Raw genomic sequence first — 23,596 nt, forward strand, 5'->3', positions numbered from 1 at the left:
CTTTAGAATGCTTAAGCAATAAGCCATAGTCACTAGGGTGAAACACTAAGTCAGAAAAAGAAATATCTCTATCAGGATTGAATAAATTAGATGGGGTAGTGAATTCTCCAATTCTTAGAAACCCATAAAATGCCAGTAAAAATGAACTAATCAGAAGGGAATCAATATAAGGGGAAAACAGACACTAGTGAAGGACAGAAATCATCTTATGCAGAATAGACAATGTGATGAGGTGTCTAATATCAGGAACAGAAGGGAAGCATTTGGAAATACCTTTCAGTAGCAATAAAAGAAAAAAAACACGGGATCAAAACACCTAACATTAAACTGGATCCCAGCAAGCCACGAATGTATTGAGGCTTGAAATGGCGAACATTGGTGCAATAGCAGATGAAGGCACAAATGGGGTCAATAAGTACAGGTTTGGAGAAATGTTAATTAAATGACAGAATAGAGCAAAAGTGACCCAAGCAAAATCATATAATTTTAAAGTGGAAGCTGCTAAACCTTTTCTCATGTAAAACCTGGCTGAATCTGTATACTTTTCACATGGCTCCCTGCCTAATACACAGCTAGAAGGTTGAGAGGAGGGACAGGCATAGGAATTGGACTGGCATCTGGACAAAGACTCCCGAAGACCTTAAAATTGTAGTGAGATAATCAGTCACTTTATATGATGACTGACCTGTGACCCTGCCTCCCGGGGGTGTGTGTGTGTGTGTGTGGGGGGGGGTGTCACGACCTCTCCCCAGTGACACCTGATTGTTTGGAGTGGGGACTCAAGGCAGGACTCAGATGCAGAGAATATGAAAACAATAGGCTTTATTGAAAACACCGGTGACCTCAGACAGAGTGAAAAATAAATGGCTATGAAAAAACTAGTCCTAACCTGACTCCCGGAGGAAGTCACTAAAGTCTAAGGAGGAAAAACCTGAGTTAATAAAATAATAAACCAAAAAAATCAACTCACGCCACTAAGCTGAAGATCTAGGATAATCTATGAAAAATTACACGAAATAAAAATCACTTTTCACGGGGAACAATCGGCTTACTTTGAATAACACAAGGGCTGTGGGCATGGACAAAGGCTCGGGTGCAGGTCAACGACAAAGACACTCTGGCACAAGACAAGGGGAACACAGACTATTTAAACACATGGAGGGAAATAGGGCACAGGTGGAAACACTTGGGGCAATCAGACTGAGACACATGAGGAAGGGCAAGTGACCTGAAATGAGAGGAGAGTTACTTTTCAAAATAAAACAGGAAATGACAGGACAAAACAAAACCAGGACAAGACAACCTCACCACGGTGTGACACCTTCCTGGTTTCTGGCCTGGCTCTCACACCTGATCCTCATCTGTAATCAGCACACCTGGCCTCCATCAACCAATCAGCTCTGCAGTATATAAAGCCAACCCTGACATCCAGTCCCTGCCGGATCATTGTGCTTCACTTGGTTTGTTTGAGACATGTATTCTGCCCTAAACTCTTTGATGGACTGTGTTCTTTCTGCTTCCAAGATCTCCTCCAGCCAGCCAGCCAGCCAGCCAGCCAGCCAGCCAGCCAGCCAGCCAGCCCTTGTTACTGCCCAAGCCCACCGGTGAGCTCACTTCCCCCCCGACTTCCACCAGCGACAGTTCCCTTACCTTTTTGTTAAAATAAAATACTCGTTTTTGGACTAACCAGCGCCTCCTGTGTCTGCATTTGGGTTCAGCCCTGATCTGTGACAATTTCTTTGAAATAGTGCAGAGCAGGGTTAATTTAAACAGTGCACCGAATATATTGCACATCTTTTTTATCATTATATTTTCTCACATGCCAGCTACTTTTTAACTCAAATGTATGGATTAACACTGTCTAAAATCATTTTAGTATAAGCAAAAGCAATTGGATGTTTGTTTATTGTACCAGATACAGCTAAAAGCTAATTTCAATCTGTAATCCTTGAAGAAGTCATCAGTGATGCACAGGTTCACAAAGTAAACAGCCTTAGTCAATTTCTTTGTGTTCACATTGGCTACATGTCTGCTGCCTTGATGCTACTGCCAGCTCTATCTTTCTATATAGAGTTTGCAGGTTACTCGAATGTTGTGTCGGTTTTATGTTATACTGCTGTATGATGTCAATATCACTAACAGGTCTTTTCTGTCTCTAGCCCGTTAACAAAGGAAGACAATCCGCTGTTGGTAGGCACACGACAAGCAACCAGTGTGGTCCCCGGCAGGCCGTGGACTACCGGAGCCAACTGCAAAAAAATTTTAAAAAACAATCATGCCGCGCAACCAGTAGCTCATGCTTGCAGTAAGCTACTAGATTTTACCGAACAAATTGATAACATGGGTAAAAGCGAGTTAACGGTATCAAGCTTACTGTAGCTGGTCACTAATTAAAACAGACATGTAACATTATGTAGCTATGAATATGCTTCTGTATCGAGGAGAAGAAATGCCAGTTCAGAGTCAAATTGTAGCCCTTGAGCAGCTCTCCATTTCAGAAATGCAAGACCAATATCGACTCTAGTCCTGTCCTATAACGTGTTGTTATAACTATAATATACTTTGTCCATATTTCACATGTTTGATGAAAGTCCCACACTGAAGACATCTGCATGGTACTATGATGTCATTGTCATAGCACCACCCACTGAAAACAGGAAGTAACCCTTAAGTGCAATAATTATTTGATTTACTTGATGTTTTCATAGTCTGGTTTAAACTTGATATACAGGAATGTAATGCATGTTGGCAGTGTCAAGTGGTCTCCTGGCAGCAGCCCAGAGGTTTGCTGATGGTGAGAGCCCACATAATGCTGCTTGCAGCTTTAATTACAATTATTATTTTCAACCAAAAACTAAAGCCAGGTTTCAGAATCAGTCTGTGGATTGATTCTTTTGGAGTTTGCTGTTATTGTCATCATTCACTCAAAAAAAGTAAAGCTGGATAGTATGGATGGACTATAGACAAACACTGAACAAGCTTCAGTACCTGTTGTCTATCTGATGTGTATTATCACAGAGTGGTCTGAGGGGAGGTCATTATTGTCCTCAGCCCTCTGTGGACCAGTGGAAACAGTGATGAGATTTGCTCTGGCCAATTGGTCTCATTGGTAAACAGCTCTGTAATTTGTTTCTGAGGGAATTAGTGGAGACTGTAGCAAATGTGAATATTCTTCAGGGACAAACATGTTGATGTGCTGAAATAACTGTTGACCTGAGAAACTTGCTACAGTGATATAAGTTTCTCAACACCAGCAGCCTCTGAAGGGTTTAGATTAATTTTAGCTGAGAGTAAAGTTAGATTGTGCAAAAGTTTTCATTCTTGAGTATTAATTTAGATATTTTGTTATGAGTTTGTAAACACACTTACAGTCAAGTTCTCAAAGAGCTTTTTAAATGTTAGAAAGGAATCAGTAACAGGATGTGGACTATTCAATGAAAAAAGAGATGATCAAGTCTGGACTGTCCATTCATATTTCCATATGAAACACTAACTCTAGTTTGCAAACATTGGTAAATAGACTGCACTTACAGTATATAGCACTTTTCTGGTCTTATCCACCAAAGTGCTTTACACTACAAGCCACAGTCACACACATTCATACAGCAGTTCTACTATATATACACATACACTGATGGAACAGCCATCAGAGGCAATCTCAATCAGCCTATCATGTCATCTCTTTCAAACTTTAAGTCTCTTCTCCTCTCTTCTGCTGTCAGCTGTTATTTCAGTGCATATTACTGCAAATGGCATATGTTCTGTTTACCTTATACTCTATCTCGACATCATTTAAGCTGATGTCTGGCAAAGGTTTTGGGTCCCAGTTCCAATATGCTGCAAGATATCACACCCAATTTTTCAGGCAGCCGGTCTAGGACTATTCGCCTAGCTCTATTGAGCAGCTCTCCACCAGATGAGCCAGATCTCCTGCTATCTCAGCTCCAAGATTGTGGAATCATTTAAGCCCCAGGCCTTCCTCTTTCACTGCTCCGCAAGTTGACAGTCCAAGCAAAAAGCTGCGATTTGACCTTGACACAGTATCTGCCACTGCCTGGGAATACTCAGCTACTCCAGCCGGTTCCTTGTTGCGCTTACTCGCAGCCGCTAAAGGAGCTGCTCCATTCAAACCATCAGTACAAATCTTGAAACCCTGGAAAAGGCTCCAGCCTCCGCCTCATCTTCATCGACCATCACCACCACTCAGGCCTCCATGCTGCAGCCAGCCTTTGTGCCCAATCACACTCATACTATGGAAGCCACTCAGCCACTCAGCCACTAGCCTCAGCCATCCCACCCCCTCTCTTAGCTAAGCCATACATTTGTAAAGCAGAAAATTGACATTCTACATTGCCCAACCAAACATTGACACTGAATTGCTGCAACTTCTGTGGGAGTTCAGGTCACATCACCACCCTCTGTCCTGCAGTGCCATTCCAACCAATCTCCAAGGCCGCTTCTCTGCCTGATTCACAGCCTCCCACAGACAAGTCCGTCAGCAGTTGCAAAGATGCTCACCCTTGGTCAGTTTGCCCCTAGTGCATAATCCCATCCCAGATCCCTCCACGGCAAGAGTACCAATATGGTTTGAAGACATTCTGACCAATCATCTCTCCACACCAATGAATTGATGTTTAACAGCAGAATTGTCCTCTCACCCTGATGCTGTGTTTGTAGCTTATCTACAAGTATTTCTCAGGGATTTCTGGTTTTGGTTCTCACTTCTCCTACAGTTATACAGTATATGTGGCAAAAAATATTCAACCTGTAGTTAAAGAGCGAGAGATAGTTTCTTTGTTGATAGAGAGGGAGGTAAATAAGGGGTGTATTATCGACCCATTTTAGTCCTCTCCATTTTCTGTTTTTTGCCAAGCCCCATAGGTGTAGACACAAGGAATTATTTAGGGAAGATTCCACCAGAGCCATTCTCTCTTCATTATGCCATTGTCCATGGACAATGGACTCTGGTACCTGTACCTGTTAAACAGAGTCAGGATCCCTCCTGTTCTTCATCTGCTGGATGACTTCTTGCTCATAGATCTGTCTCAGAACTACTCAGGCTCATCTCTGTCCAAACTGAAACATTGTTTTCAGGCTCTCTGAGTCCTCCTGTCAGACAAAAAAAACATAGGTCCAGATACATGTCTGGAGTTTCTTGGCATCACACTGGACTCTATTGAAATGAAAGCCTCCCTTCCATTTTGAAAAGTTGCAGTGCATCTGTGACATCACTAAGTCTTTCCAGGCTGCTAAAAACTTCACAAAACAACAGTTGCACTCCCTCCTTGGACATCTTAACTTCGCCATGCGCATCACCCCTCAGGGCCGCTGTTTCATCTCCCATTTACTGGACGTGGCGTCTTCTGTCCCAAATCTGCATGATCCCATCTGTGTGTCTGTGTGCTGCTCTGATTTGCGCTTTTGGTCTCATCTGCTTGTTCACTTGAATGACATCCCTTTTTTTTATGATGAACTGGTGCATTCCTCTGATTCATTGCAGCTCTCCATGATGCTGTCTCATCCGTGGGTTTTCGAGTTCTTGTTTCAAGGACAGTAGTTTGCAAGCTGCTGGCGTCCCTCCTCCCATCTCGACTCATCTTCTGCACTGTATGAGATTGATCCCATCACTGTAGCATGTTATGTCTGGAGTTAGCATTGGAAACGCAAACACATCTCAGTGCTAACATCAATATAAGGTGCTCTTCATCAAAAGATATCATTCCTTTCATTAGAAGCATCACATGGTCGACCATTAATCACAACTTCATCATCATGGCCTGTTACATACAACACACTAGATGATTTACTTTCCCGTTTCAATTTCCATTTCTATCACACCCTTGGGTGTGATAGAAGAAGGATGTTGGCAAGAAGGATGTTGTAAGTACTCAGAGATGGTGTGTTCTCCCCATATATTGGTGCTCACTTTGATGCTGTATTCCTATTGGCCTTTTATGCATTCCTTAGAGTTAGTGAATTCACTACTTCCTCTCAGCCATTTTTACCTTTCTGCAGCCAATCAAGGCATTTCATCTTCCTCCTTGCAGCAACGGTGATGATGTCATACTCTGCTTAAACCTCCTACATTTGCTCACATATCAGCGTTGTTCTCAAAAACAAAATATCTCTGAAGTCCCAATTCCCTGGTAAGTCCCGGTTATGGCGGCGTTAGCAATACCCATATCTCATACTCTAATGAAAACACTTATTCTCATAGATTTCCATTGTTTTGAAACATTTAGGTTAGGGTCTTCCGGACCTCGTTCATTCAAAATGGTTATCAGGAACTCAGCATGGTCCACATGACCATATGCAGCGCCCATGGTATTTTCAGTTTGGCTGATGGGCATTAAATTTCTGTTGCCATTTTATTTAAGTTTGAGAAGCATCAGGCCCAGTGAAAACATGCCCAATTTATTACATAACATGTAGCACTCCTCAAAGACTACTGGAACATCTTTGAGCACCTCTTGAGCCTCTTCTTTGACCACTTAATGCTCCCTGGAAACTTTGTAAGGACAGTAACATCCATATCAAGGACCACAAAACCCATTTCATTATTATATGATTATATCACCGCAAACCAGGTCCTTGTTGAGCATCATTCAAATGTTATCTCATATGACATCACCATAAAAGTAAAATTAACATTTTCAGAGGGTTGCATTTAGATAAACAACAATAAAAATGTATGGCCGTGAAGGTGTAAAGTGAAATTTGACAATGTAGACACATGTTGTACATCCACTGATGAATATGATTTGGGCGTAAGAACAGATGGGACCAAGTTTGGCCTGTTCTTGTCTAGATCATTTTGTGTTGACAGTCGGCAGATCAGGTCATATAGATTGCGATATTCTAAGGTCTAATCGCTGCCAGTCATTCTCATGAAAATTTTTGTAAACATTTTTTGTATTTGCGACTAATGTTGGTGATCTGTGATGTCAGTTGTGTGTCACCTGAGTGAAACATGCTTGTAAATAAACAGCTTTATGTAAAGTAAAATGATGAGGCTGAGCTGTTTCTCCATGTTTGTTTAGGTAGAAGTAAATGCAACACTTGGCATTTTTACAAGATTTAGTGTATGGTGTTATCTACCACCAGAGCTGGTTACTGGGGAGTTGTTCAATGTGTCCAGACCAAAAATATCTGTACAAGCTGATGGATACAATCTTTATGTATGGTTTGTCCAGTCTTTGTAGGTTTATGCTAGTCTCCAGCTTTATCCCAACACAGTGTCCCCTTACTTAACTATTCCCACGGTTTTGTTCAGTGAACAAGTTCCATTTACTCATGAAGCCCTTTAGAAGAAGCTGAGAGAATAGCTCAGTAAGTTGACGTTGTTGCAGAACCTTTACCATAGCATGTAGTCAGCAAGTTTAATTAGTGCCACAGGTGCTCAGCTTAAAATTCCAATTTTTCCCAAAGTTATTTATTCCCAAAATACTGGGAATAAATAATGCATTAGGAATGCATTGGAATTTTTTTCTACAAAATTTCACCTTTTTCACCTAGCTCTCTCATACCTGCACGTAGAAATATGATTCAAACTATAAAACGGAGGAAAACTTCTGCTCTCTCCAAAACACAACCGTTTTTACATAACATGTAAACTTTTCAAACTATGAACACTCAAAGGAGGAGTGGAAATCACTTTTTCTTCAAAGTTAGAGTGACAGCGTCAGTTGGCTAGAGTGTGTGAAGCAGTAAAAAATAACCTTTATTTTTATTTTTAACTCGAGCTCGCGGCCAAACCGTAAAAAGGAGACAAATAATTATTTCTCAAAATGTAGACATAGTTGTTGGGATTCATAAAATGTAACTTTGACAGGGAGAAGATTTTTTACCCTAACCCTAACCCTATCCCGGCAGTAGCCCCCGTGGCACTCAAATTTTCCCTGGAATTTTCTAGTTGCAAATTACTGCTGCTGTGCTGCAGTGTTGTAGTTAATGTAGTTCCTGTACAAGTGTGCCACTTAAGAGATAATGCTGTTTAAAAACACTTTTATACTCTTTAAATAATTACGGGTCTGTTCATTTACTTACTTATAAATGTCTCTGTATCAACATATAATAATTCTACTACCTAACTTGTCTTAACAACACTTCCATAGATGAATATTAACTGAACTCTGAACATGTCCATTACAACACCTCTCTATGAGCTTGGACAGATTAGTGAACTGTTGTTGAGACACAATAACTTATTCATTTTAAGTTAGCTATTTGAATTTTAAGTCCTAATAATTTATTTAGAGGCTTGTGGTTGTATTTTCACCAAAGTCAAAATTATACATTTGTTTAAGAGTCTGGTCAGTTATTAGTTAAGTTGTTATGAGGTGTTGAAGGATCGTTTATCACTGACTTTAAATTGTTTACTGGAACTTTATTTTGTTCTACAACTTTCCATCATTCTATCATTCCATCATTTAATGATGATACAGCACAGGGTTTAACCGCACTGTGGTGTCTATTTAAATCACCAGACACTTCAAGGTAACATATAAAAGATTTTCTGACTCTTTCTTTACGTTTGATCTGTGTGACCACTCAACACTTTATAGCAGAAGAGATGTTTACATGTATTTCGTATTTTGGACATTTGCAATCCGAACATGACAGGATTCAACAGTGGTTGGAGAATCACAAAGTACAGAGAAAGGATGATGCGCACAACACTGGGAACACTGGTCATATCAAATCTGCTCTGAAGTATCTCAAAGCTGCAGCCAAAAGAAAAGTTTAAGAGGGAAGCAAGGTGAGGTGTGCAGGTACTGACAGCTTTCTGTCTCATCTGTTTAGAACCAGAAAAACACACTTTGAGAATCTTCATGTAAGAGAAAAGGATTGGAAGCAGAGGAACTACGATGGTGAGAACAACACCAAACAGTCCATAGATGTTGTTCACTTTAGTATCAGAACAAGCCAACTTCACTACAAGGTAGTTATGACAATACAAACTGTTGATGGTGTTTCCACACAGTGTCAAACAGATGTTTAAGGATAAAGTGATTAAGAATTTCACAAAAGAGTACAACCATACAAAAATAATAAAGAGAAACACCTTGTTAAATGTCATACATGTGTTATATTGTAGAGGATAACAGATAGCGAGGTATCTGTCATAAGACATGACGGCTAAATTACAAAACTCTACATTTACATATGTGTATAAGGAGAAAATCTGCAGGAAACAAAAAGGCACAGAAACAGTGTGAATGTCAGAGAGGATCTGAACCAGCAGGGATGGAAACAACCCTGTGCTACCATACAGTTCATTTACAAACAGGCTGCACAGAAACAGGAACATGGGTTCATGTAAGCTTCTGTTCAGACAGATGACCACAATCAGAGAGGAGTTGGCAATAATAATTACAAAATAAAGCAGAGAAGTTAACATGAAATACAAGTATTTCAAAGTTCCAACATGCAAATAAGCTCCAAGTATGAAATAAGATAAAGTTGAATTTACCATAATTCTTGTTTAAATGATAAAACACAGAGGGCAAATGATGATGATTTCCTTCTAATTAAAATTATATGCTTTTTACAAAAGTATCATTTGATGAACATTTGTCTTCTAACACTGCCTCACTGGACATGAAATCTAATCCAGAATAAAGAAGAAAAATTCACCATGTCACCTTCACTGAAACAGTTGCAGACTTCTGTTGGCTGCTGCTACATCTGCATCTTTTTATACATTCTGAGAACAGATGGATCCTGGAAGGCCAGTCCCATCTTAATGGCAAGACCCACCAGGTTATTGATTGACAGGATCACCTGAAGAGACTAATGACCTGTTTAAGTGATGTGCCTGATATGTGATTATTGTGCATGTTGTAAAATAAGTCAGGAGTTTTGGTACACTTGTGTCGTATGTTCCATGTTGGCCAGTCAACCACTGTTTCAACTTAAAGCTATCCATCCAAGCAAGCACCAATCAGTGGTCTGTGTACGTTTTATGTATCAAACTGGGGCTTTCTTTTCTCTTTTAGCCCCATTTACAGCGGATTTATATTGTAAGGGAGGTGTGGTGATTTAACCCAGTCTGGATCACATATGGGTCATTTTCCAACACCCACCCCAAGAGAGAAGAACTGCTCACCCTTATAAGCGACTGTTGTTTCATTTTACAAACATGCCAGAATCTGTGTTTGGACTGAGATATTTACAATACTGACAGTCTGTGGATTGATGTGCTTTCTATAGAAGTTTGCTATGAATTGATTGTGGACTCTAGACTAGAACAGTCTAGAACAGGCTTTTGACATTTACATTTACATTTACATTTACTCATGTGTCTGACGTTTCTATCCAAAGAGACTTACAGTGAGGGACATCACTGAAGCTTCAGTGCAGTAGGAGACCTTGTTGTAAGGACTAAATACTACATCTATTTAATAAGTGAAGGAGCTCAGGTAAAGAAGTACAGGTAAAGTTCAAAGTAAGTTCTAGTTATACATGTAAGGATGTTAAAAGTGATAGGAGGAGAGAAGTTCTCTGAAGAGAGAAGTCTTCAACAGATTCTTGAAGATAGAGAAGCACGCTCCTGCTAATGATGTTGTATAGCACAAAGAGACATGACCAGGAGATGATGCTACATCCTCAGAGAAGGAGAGCTGGTCATCAAACATGACACCAGGTTTCACTAGACCTTGTTCAGGGTGAGAGATGAGGAGGTGATTTTGATATTTATATCGTGATGGAGAGACTGATCGGCCGGCATGACTAGAAGTTCAGTCTTAGTGGGATTGTCTGGTGGGAATGACAGGTATAGTCGTCTGCATAGCAGTGATATAAGAAGCCATGTGAGCAGATAATTGGACCTAAGGAAGTGGTGTATATTATGAGGAGGGGTCCCAGTACTGATCCTTGGGGCACTCCAGTGGGAAGGGGATGGGATAAGCCATGAAGGGGCTTTGCCTGAGACATATTGGAGAGTGCGGATAGCAGGATGGTTCACTGTATCAAAGGCTGACTTCAGTATCGTCCATCCCTGTAAAGAGTAGGTGAATTGTAAAAACTGCATCTATTTCTCATCCGTCCATACATGAAGTGTGACCACTCCTCTGTTTTTCTTCCTAAACTTTCTATCTTTTTTCCTTTTCCTGTTGGACAAACTTGTGACTATATGAATAAAATAAGCTCATAGTTAGTTCAGGCTCAGGTGAGCCCTGAACCCTCAGTTATGCTGCTATAGGCCTAAACTGCTGGGGAACTCCCATGGTGCACTGAGCTCTTCTTCCCTCTCTCTCTGACTCTCTCTGTCCTGATTCTGCAGGTATCTCTGATGCAGCTGCAGGATCCAGATCTGAAGGTGCAAGGAACCTGGTTTTGTAGTTTTTGTATGGCTTATTATCATTGTTCTGCCGGAAAATGCATTTTTGAGGGGCTTGGGATATTCAAGCTCATCAAAATTGGCACACATGTAGTGACTGGGCTTGGCGTGGCCAGCAGGCTCATAGCGCCCTCAAACACAGAGCCATGTTGGGACAAAGTTGCTTGAATGCTCACGAAATTCGATGGGATTGTAGCTCTCATCATTCTGGTTATAATACATATTTTAAAATATTTTTTAAGACAAAAACATTTTTCAGACAAGAAGTCAGCCATTTTGGTTTCATGCACCAATTTTCATTTTATGAACACTGTTTTCAGGTATCCAGGATGCAAAAAAACTCATGAAACTTTTCACCCAAAAAACCTTACATGTACATGTTTCATGAATTTAGCTGAATCTGATGATAGAGACCACACCCATTCCCAACGATAATTTGTTTTCACAAAATATGAAAAGTTTATGTCATGTAATCGGTGGCATGGATTAGTACAAAATTCAGTTTATTTGATCTTGGGTCATTACTACTCCACTGGCACCAGGTGCTGCTCATTGAAGAACTGTTGTTATAATATTGTCTGGACCTGACTTTGTGAAGAGCCTTGAAATAATATCTAATGTAATTTAGTAACTATACAAATAAACTTGAATTGACTTGAAATTGAGTGGATGCATCTTTGTATGAGTGAGAAACCTTAATGAAAACTATTTAATACTAGAACTCAGAAAGTTGTTATCCTCAAACTGACAGTGAAATTGTGAATTATTTGAATAATTTTATATTATTTTGGACTGTATTCTAGGGTGGAGGAGGGGTGTACGCTGCACATCTCATCATTGGTTAAGAGACACACAGGTTCTCAGTGTCTAAGCCACTTCCCTGTGAGCTCTGACATCAGTGTTTCCTACACAGTCCAGAAACATTCCTCTGGTAAATTTTGACCAGTTCAGTAACTTATTTCGCTCATCATGCCTGATTTTGCTCCTTTGACCAAGAATCGAACAGAAACCTCACACCCTGTCAGTTACTTGTATTCACTTTATTTACAGTCTTACCTGATTAATGTCAGTCATCCAAAATATCATACCCGCCTGTCATCAGGACTTTATGGATTGTAAGACCTTTGTTAAGGTGTTTGACCTTTTCTCCATAAAACTGTTTTTAGGCTCATATGTATAAAGACACAACTATATACTCAGAAAACAGTGTACTTGATACAGAGTCATTTCCCTCCAAAACTGTCTGAACTCATGTTAACTCTGTGCTTTGCTTAAATTCAATTACTAGGATGTTAGTTCAGCACAGCACACGTCATTCTGCAGCTTTTTATGAAATGATTCAAGAAAAGTGGTACCTACATAAGATCTCTGTGACCAGTCAACAGTTTACCACTTAAGAGGTGTTTACATGTGTTTCTTATTTTTGACATTTGCAGTCCATACATGAAAGGATTCAATAGCGGTTGTAATACTGAAACATATAAGGACAGAATGACTCTTAGCACTTCAGGAACACCGGTCATATCTAATCTAGTCTGTAATATTTCAAAGAAAGCACCACAAGAAAAGTTGAGCAGAGACACAAGGTGAGGTGTGCAGGTACTGACAGCTCTCTGTCTCGTCTGTTTAGAACCAGAAAAACACACTTTAAGAATCTTCATGTAAGAGAAAAGGATTGGAAGCAGAGGAACTACGATGGAGAGAACAACACCAAACAGTCCATAGATGTTGTTCACTTTAGTATCAGAACAAGCCAACTTCACTACAAGGTAGTTATGACAATACAAACTGTTGATGGTGTTTCCACACAGTGTCAACTGGATGTTTAAGGATATGTTAATGATACATCTGACAAAAGAGTAAAACCACACCACAATAATAAAGAGAAACACCTTGTTAAATGTCATACATGTGTTATATTGTAGAGGATAACAGATAGCGAGGTATCTGTCATAAGACATGACGGCTAAATTGCATAACTCTATATTTGCATATGTGTATAAGGAGAAAATCTGCAGGAAACAAAACGGCACAGAAACAGTGTGAATGTCAGAGAGGATCTGAACCAGCAGGAATGGAAACAACCCTGTGCTACCATACAGTTCATTTACAAACAGGCTGCACAGAAGCAGGTACATGGGTTCATGTAAGCTTCTGTTCAGACAGATGATAACAATGAGTAAGATGTTGACAAAAACAATTGAAATGTACAACAATGCAGTCAACATGAAACAGAGGTATCTCAAATTTCCTACATCCATATAACCTCCAAGAATGAAATACGACAAAGTTGAATTAACCATCATTCTTATTTAAGCAACAACAGTTTTCAAGTGATAGAAATATTAACCTCTCATTGTCTTCTTGTTATTTTTAAATGTATTTATGTTATTACTCAGCTTTACTGTGACATCTGCTCCACTGGCCTGTTCTTTAAGAATGTTCATCAAGTGAGATTTAAAAGAAAAATCTCAACCTAAAGTTAACATTTACTCCCTCACTGAAGGTTCCCTGACATTCACATTACACACACTATTCATCATCTTCATTTGTCTACCTGCTTTATACCTTTTCTTGACATCAGGACAGTCCCATTTTATTACCAATGCCCATTGACTGGTTCAGTGATTGGCAAATGGCAATTGTATGAACTGATATCCTCAAGGGCTGAAAAGTTTAGTGTTAAGGCTAAGTTTGTGTTTGGATTAAACCTGGAACAGTCTGTGTCCAGTTCACACTCTGATCTGTGAAGTTCTGTAAAGATAAACAAAGTCCTGGATATGATTTAGAATGATATGGATGTGTGATTCTGTTAGACAACATTGTGTGTCTGCATAAACAGACGTGTTGACAGATTTGGGGTTAACTGACTCCCTTTTCCTTGCAGATATGGAAAGTATGAATTTGTGCAGAATAGGGAATTATGGGAAACCACCGGTCTGAGATCTATCTGAGTTTGAAAGGAGAAAGCAGTGACATATTAACTTTATACCCAATTCCCTACAAGTATAAAACAGTAAAGCACCAGGCTAACATCTCCCTATAACACCTGTGCATGTTGGCAAACTTGCAGCCTTTTTGACTCTGTTCATTCATGAAGTGAAACAACTTCAACTTTGCACAAGTTGAAACGTCACATGGGCGTCTTTTCTCAGTGTGCGGCTCCTCTTACAGCTTCCTATTGACACTGCATGTAGTTAACACCATGTCCAAATCTGCCTGGAATTCATACTTGACAACCTGAGAATAAAAATGTTGAGGCATGACTGATCAGCACATCAAGAGTTAATATCAAAAACAAATGCAGATGAGACATTTAAACAGTTCACACCAGCAGCCTAAGATGATGCTGTTGGTAAGAGCCATTTTTCAGTAAATCAGGCTACTTAGCTTAGTTTGCTGGACCCAGATAAGCATGTACGTAGGGAGTATCTTGAGTCCTTGAGCAAGACAAAGGTCACTTGCCAGGTTCATCGACCCTTTGGTCCAAATCTACACATGGTTTGGACATCATTTTGTTCAGTGTAAAATAAGCGGGGTCTAAACTGATGTGAAGATGGAGTAGTGAAACAGAAGAGCCAGATGAACGTCTCAAGTTTCAGCTTCTGATTTCAACTAGAAACTGAATCCCTGGTAAAACACCGAACCTTCTGCCAAGATCAAGTTTCTCTCCTTTGTCTATGGAGTGGACTTTTGACCCTGTCTCCGCATAGACCCCAACAAAAAGTGAAAGATCACCAGTGCTGCCTCAGCTGTGTGTGTCATTTCAAAACATCAAAAGCTCCATTCACTAACCTCAGGTTCAGTTAAAACCAGATAACAGGAAGTTATCCTGGGTATGTTGAACTTGCTTCATAGACCACAGACCTCTGAGCTACTTCCACCCTCTGGATCACACAATATTTCGTCAGTCACGACCAACATCTACCACATCTACAGAAACAGCCTTCAGACTCCACCGTACGACACTGCATCAGCACGGTACAAGGACTTGACCTACACAGCAATGGACTACTTTTCTCTTTATTAAAAAGGGACTGAACTATAAATCAAGCCTACACTGTATCTACTAAGACTGCTGTTAATCCCTGCATCAATATGAAACCAGCTTCACACTGATCAAACACTGAGTATTGATTTTGGTCTCAGAGTTGCTGTGACCCCTGTATACATGACAGTAATCACTCAGTCAGAAACTGACATCTAGCTGGTTAAACTATCATGTTCCAGGACCTGGTCTGAGGGGAGGTCATTACCAGTCCTCTGTGGACCAGTCACACCAGTGCTGAGGTCTGCTCGGGCTGACTGGTCTCACTGGTAAACAGCTCTGTAATTTGCTTCTGTGGGAATTAGTGGAAACAGTGTCTGATGTGAAGACACCTCAGGGACAAACATGTTGACAGGCTGAAATGACCTTTGACCTGAAGGACTGGATACAGTGATCTAACTTTGTCAACACCAGCAGCCTCTGTGGGTTTACATTCACTTCAGCTGAGAGTATGGATTGTGGGTCAAAGACGAGATGACATACAAAATAAAACTACAGTATCTACTTCAATGTTTCAAATAACTTTTGTGAAAATACATTGTCAAAACATGAATGGTGAAAAATCACCATTCAGTGTGATGGTCATTAGAACATCATTTGAATAAACTACATATTCAATTCTTCAACATTTTGTGTAATAATCATGAAAGCTGGGGCTGGCATCATAAAGTTAATTAAACACATGTCTTACCGTTAGAGGAGTTGAAGCCAGTGAGTGTTGGTACTGAACCTCCAAAGAGCGGTGTCCTTCCACTCAGTTGTCCCTCTCAAATGCTTAACCAACTGTGATCTTAAAATATGTTTCTCAGAGTGGAGAATGAGTTTTTGCACATTGGTGTGGCTGTGCAACATGTTAAGGCATGTTTGAAAGCCGTCAGTACATCAGGTGTGTGTGATTCTGTGAGAGGATGTTCTGTATCGTCCAATCCAGAAATTTATCAGAGAATTTTTCATGAATAATGATCCCTCTCAGAACTCAATTTCCAAAAATACCTTTAAAATAAAAAGCAATGTTTATCCTCCAAAATTGAGAAATCATTCAGTAGAGACATGTTTCATAGAACTGGAATTTGAAAAGCAATTCAAAAAAGAAATGTTTCACTCCACACAATTTGAGAAACTATCAACAGAAAGCATTGTCTGAACCTGAGAATAATTGTTATTAGAGCTGCTGACAAAGGGGGCGAAGTGTAATTATGACAATGAAATTATCAGACAACAACAAAGCTGAGAAATTACCCAACCAAGGAATACCTTAAGGAACTGTAAATATTACTTGGAGAGCGTATTCTTGATGGTGATTTCCCCAAAAGAGTCAACATTTTTTACTGACTGAGTTTCATTTAAAAGCCAAAATTCATTAAAAGCCATAAAAACCACCTGGTAGACCCATGGTGTCTGGAATTGGAAGACTTACAGAGAGAATATCAAGCTTTATAGACAACCACATACACCAACAAGGCCTAGACACATTGGAACATTTCCTTAACACCAGACCAGTGAGAACACCCTCTGATACTTTCCTAGTTCATCTGGCCTCCTTTGTTCTTAAGGGAAATGACTTTTGTGTAATGACAGGCCATACCTCCAGATCTCTGGCACTGCAATGGGCACTAAAATGGAACCTGTGTTTTTGTTGGTCACATGGAAGAACAAATATTATATGAACCAAGAAAAAACCCTTCCTCCCTTTTATAATTAAAAGTGTTATATTGATGATGGGCTTTTACTTTGGAAAGCATCAGTCCCTGCTCTATTTCAGTTTTTACAGTTTTTAAATGGTAAATTTGCAGGCCTGAGATTCACACGTAACTATAGCCATAAAGAAATGAATTTTCTTGATATAAATGTAACAAAAGAAATTATGTCCTTCCTTCATGCCAAAAGATTTCACCCTATTCCCCTCAAAAAAAGTCTACTTGTAAGTCACCTCACTAGACTGAAAAGAATCTGCGATATCCCAGAACAATATGACAAAAGTAAAGGGGAGTTGTTATTTAAGTTTAGAGAAAGGAATTACCAAGAAGATTGGCTGGTATCTGCTGAAAACAAAGTTGGTCAAAAAACGTTCAACGTTCATCATCTTCCAAATCCAAGTCAAATCTCATTCACTGCACGACATTCACCCTTAAGACTAAGAACATCAAGGACATCATTTTAAAAGACTGACTTAAAAAAAACACATCCCTGTGAGATCCCATACAAGATCCACCTGTGGTAACTTTTAAAGGACACTCCTTATGCTGCACTTCTGCAGGCTATGAACTAAATATGGTGGCACCCAAGTCCTCTATTGGACGTTCCCCACCAGCCTGAGACAACAATTGGCCTGAAGCCAAAATGTTATAAATAAATAAATAAATGATACTTGTGAGAGAGAAGTAACTTGTGTTACTTATGTTCTGTGATGATCCTGATGAAGACCACAAGCCAAAACACATCAGTCAGGACGTTCCTCTGTTTACTACAAGTGTTGCTGGAGTTTTGACCTCTTTGGACGGTATGGCCAACCCCCCTAATTTGGCTCTGATTGTTTTCGTGAGCTGGAAAAGTATTTGGCAACTCTGTACTCTGTCTCAATTCTAGGCGATCGTGACATATCCATAATACCCTTCAAAGCCTTCACATCCAGAAATGTATCTCTTTCTGGAATCAGTGCAAGAAGTGCACTGGCTTGCTGAATCTGTGATCCATCTCGCCTAGCACCGCACCAATAGTGCTGTAGTACAGTCTCTGATGTTTTGTTTTTTAGTCATCATCCCTGTGTCCTGTAGTTCCTACAGTGACATGCTCACCCATATTCACGTTTTGCTTCTCAGTTTTGAGGTGGCGGGCATTAGTGATGCAGAGGCAGCCATGGCTGTGCCCCACACCGTATTAAACCGTCGTGTAGCGTAGTGGTCTAAGCAGGCGCCCCATGTGTAGGGGCTACAGTCCTCGCTGCAGTCGGCCCCGGTTCGAATCCCGCATCAGGGACTCTGTAAACCAAGCAGACTCCACTGCTCCTGCGGAAGACTGAGATGACAGTTGAGTTTGAATGAGACGTCACTGCCACCAGAGTGCTCGCCAACATGTTCTGATAAAAGAACTATTTATAAATATAGAATATGTACACACCCATGACCTAGGTGCAAGACGCCACCAAGGCTTAGCTGGCCCTGCCGGACGCAAAGGCCAGCTGTAAATGGGTGGAAGGCCACCCAGCCTGCCAGGTTGCAAACCAGCTTTGAAAGAAAGATGATATCATCCCGAGGGTCCCAGGGGCATGGATTGTCAGGCATTGTCCTGCCGCATTCTCCCAGCACACGCTCAGCGAATGGGGTGCTGGCTGCCACATTCATGCAGTGGAACCTGATAAAGGTGGGTGGGGTCGACCAAGAGGCCTCCGCACAAATCTCAGATGGAGAAGCACCTGGCCATAATGCCCATGAAGTAGCAAGGCTCCGTATAGAATGGGCACACACCCCTACTGGGGCTGGCCTTCCCGCTGCCTTGCATGCCTCCTGGATTGATCTACAACCCAATGAGAGAGTCTTGTCTTGGAGACTGGTCGTCCAAGGCAGTTAGGTTTGTAGCATTAAACAACCTTATGAACTCATCCATATCTATGGCTTTGGCTCTTTTGGACTCCACACTTAGCACCCCAAGGTCACTCAGTCTTTCATTGGTCATGGTGGTGCACAAGTGATTTTTAAAAAAATCAATTTCAAGGTAGAGAAGCTGCATTTACAAGCAGCTGTGCTTACAGGTAGGGCAATGGCAATTTTGCACAATGGGAACAGTTCATAGGAGACCTCGCTGAATGGCTCCAGGAACACTGTGAACTCAAGCAAACTGGTTAGATTCTTCATTCCATCTGCCTTGTTCCTCTACAAGATCCACTTGGCTTGATGGAGCTCATGCTTAAGAGCCTCTACGTTTGTGTTGTAAATACTTCCCAACAAAAACAGAGCAGTCTCCTCCAGAAAGCTGTTGTTTGTGGTATTGAGAGCTTGCATCTGTTTCATGACATCACATTTGGTTTTTTGAAAAACGCCTCTCTAGCTCAGCATTCACAGTGTCTAAGATGGGATAGAAAACATTCTTACAAAAATGGTCCTTGTCATGATCACTGTTTCGCTGACCAATTGTGATCTTTGTCTTTGGCTGACTTTTGGAAACTCTCTCAATGTTGCACTGCTAGGTGATGTCCAGCAATTCTGTCCACAGCTCCACAAAAGATGCTTCATCTCTGTAGTGCTCAAATCTTTCCTGTAGTGCCTCAATGAGGTCAACTGCTTTAGCTAAGTCCAACGATGAGGATTGCAGCATATCACCCAAAAACTTGGTGTCTCCCAGTGTCCTCCAAAAAGTTGGCCAATGAACTTTAGGTCTATCTGCTCAAGCAGTCCACGTCCTTCTACAGATCTGTCTCCATTGTTTTCCTCATCAATGTCATGGAGGACACGGATAACAGCAGGAAGCCAGTCCATAAAACCAACAAGCCCACCTAGCATTGCTGAGTTTGGGCAGCTCTCAAGGTTGATCCTCCTGATACATTATGTATGTATGTATGTCCTGCCACTTCTGACGCACCTACTATCCAGATAGAAATGTATATAGGCGCTGTAACAAGGAAAAAAAGCATGAAGCCTCTGGCACTGGTTTCAATGTGTCCAAAAATTACCAAATTGAGGCCAAATGCTTTGTAGTGCACATAAAAGGCATGCTTAGCTAGTGACTGTATCCTTGCAGACACACCACTGTGGCTGCTGCTCATCACTGAAGCCCCATCACAACCCTGCCCAACCAGCTTCTCTCTGTATTCCAATCCATATTTTTGGAGGCTAGTCACAATTTTTTCCATTTGCCCAGCAGCATCAAGCTTATCGGTATGTTCAAAATGTAGTAGTACTTGAGCACTAATGAAATATGTTCTTGTTTTTTTTTTAAGTCTTTGGTCTAATCAGCCAGAATGCTTTGTTTTACCTTTTCCGCCATGTCCTTCCTAACCATCTCAGCCACCACCTCCAAGATGGCATTGCTATGCTCCATTTTTCTTTTTACTAAAGTCTCATGCTTTGCAATCAGTTCCATAACCGCCAGAAAGTTTCCTTTGTTGCCTGAGTCCTCTGACTCTCTGTGACCATGCTGCGCTTTGTTTTGGGTGGCTGTGCACATCAGTACATCAGCAACTGCTTTGATATACTGTCTGTTCTCTTCAACCCTTTGTTGTGTTCTGTTTTGGCATGCATCTGGAAGCCTCCATCTTTATACATGGCCTTTTTTGATAAACCAGTAACCGAGGAGAACGTTGTCTCAGGAGCAGAGGGGATTGAAAAATCCCGGCATATAAAACAATATGCATTATCCTGGCTTTGAGAATACTCAAGCCAAGTGTAGATTTTGTACTAGGAGGCGTTAAATGTTCTCATAGAACTCTGTCCATGCTGAGTGCGAGGGAAGGTCTTCAGGATCGGTTGTGCAGGGCCAGCAGCTCTTGATTGTTTCAAAATGAATATTTGGAAACTTATCCTCAATAAGGATCAATGCTGACATTTAAAAATGCAAAATGTGTTTTTCTGCTTGTTCCCACAGTTGCATGTTGCAACTTCACTGTGCAGAATGATGTATGTGCAGATTTTGACACTTGAAGGCTGTTTTTACATTAATCTGCAGAAAGTAGAAAGTTTCTCTGTGCTCACTGAAAATCTGATTGTTAAGGTAGGGCCTACAAGCTTGATTTGTGACATCACAAATAGGTAGGAGGCAATATTCAACTTACACATGTGTGATGTGGAAACTTGAAGCCTCAAGAGCATGTGCACTAAGAGTGGACTTTACAGTGAAGGAGACATCTTGTGTTCAGCAGGAAAACCTTTGAAATTACAGAATATTTGCATATTTATAGATTCTGGAATTTTTTAATGATGGAGGAGTAGATTTTTGTCAAGTTAATTTAACTTTTCAAAGTAGGGTATTTTATATAATTTTAAAACATGTCTAGAGGGGATATTTAAGCAAGGACAACTTTGATATAACATACTGAGCTGGTCAAGCTTTACTTGTTTTTACTCAAAATGTACTAATAGACAACTGCATTCCAGCAGGCAAGCAAGACAAAAGGGCACTTCACATATTGCTATACGGTGAGTTAATAACATTTTTGGTTAATTAATATTCTACGTTGGAGACTTTTAGGTGCAGCAAAAGTACATTGAACTGGGAGGTTCCTGCTGCTGCTGTTGAGAAAGAGATTGGCTATGGCAGTACCAAAGTGGTCGCAGATCTGGTGTACAGCCTCTGGATTCAGCCCCATTCTCAGGGGAGGGGCCCACCCCTGGAGAGCTGATCGGCTGCAAGGTTTGTCTGACCCGGCACGTATCACTTTCAGGGACTCAAAGTGTGGGTTTGCCTACTCCCATATCATCCGAGCGAATCTGCAAAAGCAAGGGGAGCCCAGACCCCTTTTTCCCCTACATAGGCTGCTGAGACTGTACTGTCAGTCCTCACCAGCATGTGGCGATCCCCCAGCTCTGGCTGGAAGTGCAGAAGAGCTAGGTAGGTAGCCTGAAGCTCCAGAAGATTGATGTACTGTGCCAACCAGTGGCACGGGTCCCACTGGCCACTGATGCCTCTGCCCTCATTGACGGCTCCTCAGCCTACTAGGGGGGCGTCGGATGACACCACCTGGCGACGCAACACTGACCCCTGTGCATTGCCTCGTGCCAAGTTGGCTGGGTGCTCCTACCACCGGAAAGCTACACGGAGTCTGCGTGTCACCAACACTGTGGCTTGCAGACCCCTGTGTGGGCAACGTCCAAGGCACAGGAGCAGCGCTGCACTGGGATGCATATTCAGGGAGCTAACAGCTTACCCTGGTCCCCAAATGGAAATAGGACAAGCAAGCCCTGAGGGCGGCCTGTCTTCCAGATGTAAGAGAAAGAGTTCCTGCCTTGGCATCCAAACACATGCCTAGGAACCCTGTGGTCTTTGAGGGCTGAAGCCTGCTCTTCCTCCTGTGGAGGCATAGGCCTCAGCTCAGTCAACATCTTGCATCGTAGGGGTCTCAAAAACTTGTTGAGCTCTCTCAAATCCAAAATTGGTCTCAGCTTCCCATCTTTTTTGGAAATGAGAAAAAAATGGGAATAGAACCCAACCTGCTGATTGTCCTGTGTTACCTCACTGATGGCCTTCTTCGCCAAGAGAGTATCAAAGAAATAGCCCCTGTATTAACCAGCTGTCCCTGGATTGCCATAGATCCATGCACTCTGGCAAGCATGGCATCCATCATTTTAGTGTTCCTGCTTGGGCATCTCAACTTCCCCAAGACAGACTTGGTGGGGGACACCAAGGCCCCTAAGGCCTGATCCATGAGAGGTGGTGGTCCTAAGCCAATCCTCTCCTGACCTTGCACACATGCTAGTTGTCTACATAGACCTGAGCAGCGATGGGCCTCAGACAGTTTATCAAACTGCTTCAGTACCAGTTCCTCTAAATCGGGTAGCAGCGGTACAGAGAAAGACTGTGACTGACTCACCTCATCATCAAAACGGGAGGCTGCCTGGCCTATCTAAGATGGCATTTCACAGTAATGAGTTGGCAATAGAGGGGAGGTGGTTGCTCCTGCTCCTCCTCTACCTGCTTTGCCTCCACACACACCCATCCAGGGTGAGGTCCTCGACCTCTGACTCAAACTCCATGATGTCAATCTCCCTTACATCTGATGCATCAGATATGGAATGCACTAGATCAAGTTCCTCCTGCCTCACCTGGGCAGAGGAAGGCTGCTGTGCAGTAAATGGGGCTGATACAGGGGAGGGCATTGCAAACCCTTTCTCAATGGCTGCACCCTCGCTGATGTCAAACACAAACACTACATTCACTTTCTTCTACTCAAATGTCAAGATACACACGACTGCTCGACTCCATGGAAATCAAGGAATCAAAGAGGCCATGCATGCGTGGTGCTTATATAACCACGTGTTGCTAATCAGTGCGTGCCCACCACAGGTGATGCGTCTTAAAAGAGTATCCATGTCAGCTGCCCTTGTGGGGGTCAGTCCCCATACACATGGGATATGTAGGGTGGAGAGATAGTCTTGACACGATAGAGAACTTGTTTTAAGGACAAATCAGTTCTATCAGAACAATACATTGAAATGCAATGACAATGGATTAGTTCACATATAAAATGTTGAATTTGTTAAAAGATGTAAACTAATTGT

The 23,596-nt window shown here is 41.4% G+C and overlaps 2 protein-coding genes across 3 annotated transcripts; both read right to left on the reverse strand.

Moving 5' to 3' along the window:
* Positions 1–8,527: 8,527 nt before the first annotated feature.
* LOC111663368 (olfactory receptor 10A6-like) lies at positions 8,528–9,572 on the reverse strand. Its single transcript, XM_023417540.1, has one exon. It carries the CDS (start codon positions 9,473–9,475, stop codon positions 8,528–8,530), a length of 948 nt encoding a protein of 315 aa, XP_023273308.1. The 5' UTR covers positions 9,476–9,572.
* A 3,124-nt stretch (positions 9,573–12,696) lies between these two features.
* Positions 12,697–18,083, reverse strand: LOC111663369 (olfactory receptor 10A3-like). 2 transcript variants are annotated; one of them, XM_023417541.2, is made up of 2 exons: positions 18,064–18,083; positions 12,697–13,648 (listed from the first exon to the last, which is right to left on the reverse strand). In XM_023417541.2, exons 1-2 carry the CDS (start codon positions 18,081–18,083, stop codon positions 12,697–12,699), a joined length of 972 nt encoding a protein of 323 aa, XP_023273309.2. The 2 variants fall into 2 exon arrangements, with proteins under 2 accessions (XP_023273309.2, XP_087033106.1); XM_087176980.1 differs by lacking the exon at positions 18,064–18,083 and adding an exon at positions 15,033–15,052.
* Between the last annotated feature and the right edge of the window lie 5,513 nt (positions 18,084–23,596).

The sequence above is a fragment of the Seriola lalandi genome, unplaced genomic scaffold, assembly GCF_002814215.2.
Source record: "Seriola lalandi dorsalis isolate HSWRI2012SDOR001 ecotype SW California unplaced genomic scaffold, Sedor1 jcf7180002054575, whole genome shotgun sequence".
NCBI classification, from domain to species: Eukaryota; Metazoa; Chordata; class Actinopteri; order Carangiformes; family Carangidae; genus Seriola; species Seriola lalandi.